Here is a 3,658-nt window from a genome sequence, read left to right as displayed (position 1 = left end):
AACAAGCATTCTACGGGCCAAACCTTGGCCACTCTCTAGTATATAACAACATGCTCATGCAACTCTACATCACTGCCCAACAGTATAACCCACAGGGTGCCTTTCCATCCCAAATGAAGACTGCTTGTCACGTAGTGTAACATCTCCATTAGCCAAGGAGCTCTTGGATTACAAAATCCCAAACACAACAAAGTTACAACATCTCAAGACCTACAACGGAACAAATATCCTAATAGCCACATCGACACATACGAGTGGACGATGACCTCGTTCAAGCTGGACGAATGATTCTGGTGTATGTACTTCCCAACAACCCTAGATGGAACATATGAATGTAGTTAAAGACGTTGCGACCCGGTAGCATTTATAACTTTGGGCAGTTAAAATACCTATTCCCGACGAATTTCATGCAGCTACGTAAATACAAGGGAGATTCGCACTCAATCATTGGTTGCAAATAGAAGGAAGGAGAAATAGTGAGAGAACACTTCGACAGGTGTACCAACGCTACATTAGATATCCTAGGCCACGATGAAGGCTTAATAGCAGGCGCCTTCACATGGGGCCTCCTTTTAGGACCGTTGTCTTAAAAGCTAATAGGAAAAAAGACGTGAAACGGGAAGGGCTAAAAGAAAAAATAGAACGCTACCTGAGACAAGAAGAAGGGAGGCTAAGAAACAGGCATACATGAACGTCATGACCGCCTCGGCCACGAAACACCACAGTTTGCCACCGTCTCACCCAGAGACCCAAGGCGGGCGCTGCCACTTTGGGTTAGGCAAGCACTCACAGGGACGCTTTAGGCTATTCCAAAGTGATGAATGGCGAGGCAATCGGCTAGATGTCTATGTAGTCTCTAACAAGCAACCGGTAAAGGGAGGAGATGGATGATACTGTGAATACCACAAGAGAAAATGCAGGACACGATCAACTTCTCAATGTTAAAAAGGGAAATGGAGGAAAACAACTGAAAGGGAACCTCATCGAGGTGACACGAAGCCTTCACGCCATGTTTGATGCTGAGAACACCAAAGAATGTAATCAACCTAACGAAATCCTGATGATACTCTCCAAACGAGGAAGGAAGGAGGAACACGATGACATGGACAATCTCACCAGATGCATGAAAGGACTAAAGATTTTAGCAAAAGATCATCTACCAATGGGCGACGACCCAAACATAATCCAGGGGTCCATCAAAGATGTAACGATCCACTGGGTATCCTTCCATATAGGCTGCTCGACGGACATCATCTACGAGCATTGTTTTCACCTCTTACCCAATGGATGGAAGGCGAGCCTCAAGCCTGAAACGGGGAGACTAACAGGTTTCACAAGACACAACCTATGTCCCTTAGGCACGATTCATTTACATTTCACGTTGATTAGCCATGAAAAAGTAAAGAAGAAGACAACCCTAATAGACTTTGTTGTGATAAGGCACCTTGTAGAGCATAACATCATCCTTGGACGGACGATCCTACTCAAGTCCAGGGCGGTCCCATCAACAATGCACATAATAGTAAAGTTCCGCACAACGGAAGGGTCGGGAACAGTCCTAGCAATGTCACCAAGGGAGTTAGAATGTTACGATATCATGTTGCTAAATGAACTCGTACTGGAAAGCAAGAAATCATGAGTAGAGCAAGCAAGTGGTAAAGAAATTATCAATAGTGAATACCTAGACCAACCGGTCAGGGTAGGCAGCAACCTTCCATCGACCACCAGACAGGCGTTAATCGGCCTCTTGAAAAAATACAAGCACATCTTCGCTTGGACACCTACGGACATGGTAGGGGTAGACAAGAAGGTCATAGAACACAAAGTCATGATCAAAGCAGGTACTAAAGAAAGATAATAGAAAAAAAAAGTTTCAAGGGGGAGATAGGAACATGGAAATCAACGCTGAAGTTGCTAAACTGACCAAGTCGGGGATACTACGAGAAGCAGTTTTCCTGACTTGGATTGTCATCCTCATCATGGTAAGGAAACACGATGGCTCGTAGCGCATGCGCATTGATTACTCCGATCTGAACAACGTGTGCCCCAAAGACTGATACCCTCTACCATAAATTGACCAAAAAGTTGAGTCCTTGCAAGGCTTCAGACTAAAGTGCTTCTTAGACGCATACAAGGGGTACCATCAGATCTTGATAAGAAAAGAAGATGAGTAGAAAATAGCTTTCTACACAAACCATGGGGCTTTCTATTACACCAAAATGTCATGCAGTTTGAAGAACGCAGGTACAACCTACCAACGACTCATCGACTCTATTTTTGCGAAACAAATCGGGAGAAATATCAAAGTATACGTTGACGACATGGTTATAAAAAGCCCTGATGACAAGAAGCTACTAGAAGACGTAGAGGAAACATTTAAAATGTTAGAAAAAGTCAAGATGAAGCTGAATCCAAGAAAGTGTACCTTCGGTGTTGAGGAAGACCAATTCTTGTGGTACTACATTACCACAAAGGGAATTCAGAGCCCAACCAAAGTGGACGAGTTAATGGAGGTGCCATCCCCACACACCTTACGAGATGCCCAGGGTTAAACAGTAAGATGACCGCTCTAAGCCTTTTCATTTCTAAATCAGTAGAAAAGGACCTACGTCTCTTCCACACCCTCAAAGAATGCACTGAAAAGAACAACTTCCAATGGACAGCCGCAACGAAAGCATTGCTCCAGTAGATCGAGGAGGCCCTGTACAAGCTACCCATGTTGGCCAGTTCCATCCCAGGTGAAACATTACAAGTATTCCTCTCAGTCTCATATGAAGCCATCTCTTCGGTACTGGTTGTAGAAACAGAAGGAAGGAAAGCACCAGTGTACTTTTCTAGTCAAGCATTGCAGGGTCCTGAAATCAATTATCCCATTCTCGAAAAGCTAGTGTTAGCACTCATCTATGAAGCACGACGCCTGAGACGCTACTTCCAAGCACATCAGATAGAGGTGTTAACAAACTGTCCAATCAACCAAATATTGCTCAAGCTAGAAACATCCAGGCGACTAGCAAAATAGATAATCGAGCTGGGGGAGCATGATTTCAGCTACTGCTCACGTACCATTATCAAAGGTCAAACATTAGCAGACTTTCTCCTCGAAACCCCAGGCAAGGAAAAGGCAATAATTTAGACAAAATAATCATTGGGGACAGGCCAGTCCAGGGACAACCATAAGTAGATCCTGTACACTGACGGAGCATCCAGTAAAGAAAGGTCGGGAGCTAGCCTGATCTTGACAAGCCCAGAGGGGGAAGAGATCACTTATGCTCTCCACTTCGATTTCCACACTTCTAACAACGAAGTCGAGTACGAGGCCTTGCTATCCAGCCTATGATTAGAAAAGCATATGGGCATAGAAGCAGTAGTAGCCTTAACGGATTCAAGATTAGCAGCTAATCAAATCAATGGAGAATGCGAAGAGAAAGACAAACGAATGGAGAAATACATGAAAGTCGTGCAGCGGCTTGTTGAGCCCCTCAAAGAGTTCACCATTAGGCAGATCCCGAAAGGAAAAAACAAGAGAGCAGACGCCCTCAGCTAGTTAGCGTCAACATGTTTTGATCACTTGTCCAAAAAGGTCCTCGTGGAGGTGCCCAAAGAGAGAAGTATAGATGAACAATGAGTACACACTCTAGCACCAACCAAACATCGGGAT

General features: G+C 44.5%; 1 protein-coding gene across 1 annotated transcript; it reads left to right on the top strand.

Moving 5' to 3' along the window:
* The first annotated feature begins 883 nt into the window (after positions 1–883).
* On the top strand, positions 884–2,552 carry LOC111881373 (uncharacterized). Its single transcript, XM_023877767.1, has 2 exons — positions 884–1,191; positions 2,231–2,552. Exons 1-2 carry the CDS (start codon positions 884–886, stop codon positions 2,550–2,552), a joined length of 630 nt encoding a protein of 209 aa, XP_023733535.1.
* Positions 2,553–3,658: the final 1,106 nt, after the last annotated feature.

This window comes from Lactuca sativa, chromosome 7 (assembly GCF_002870075.4).
Source record: "Lactuca sativa cultivar Salinas chromosome 7, Lsat_Salinas_v11, whole genome shotgun sequence".
Taxonomy (NCBI): Eukaryota; Viridiplantae; Streptophyta; class Magnoliopsida; order Asterales; family Asteraceae; genus Lactuca; species Lactuca sativa.
The sequence above is the reverse complement of the archived record's forward strand: the minus strand, read 5'-3'. Positions and strand labels throughout refer to the sequence as shown.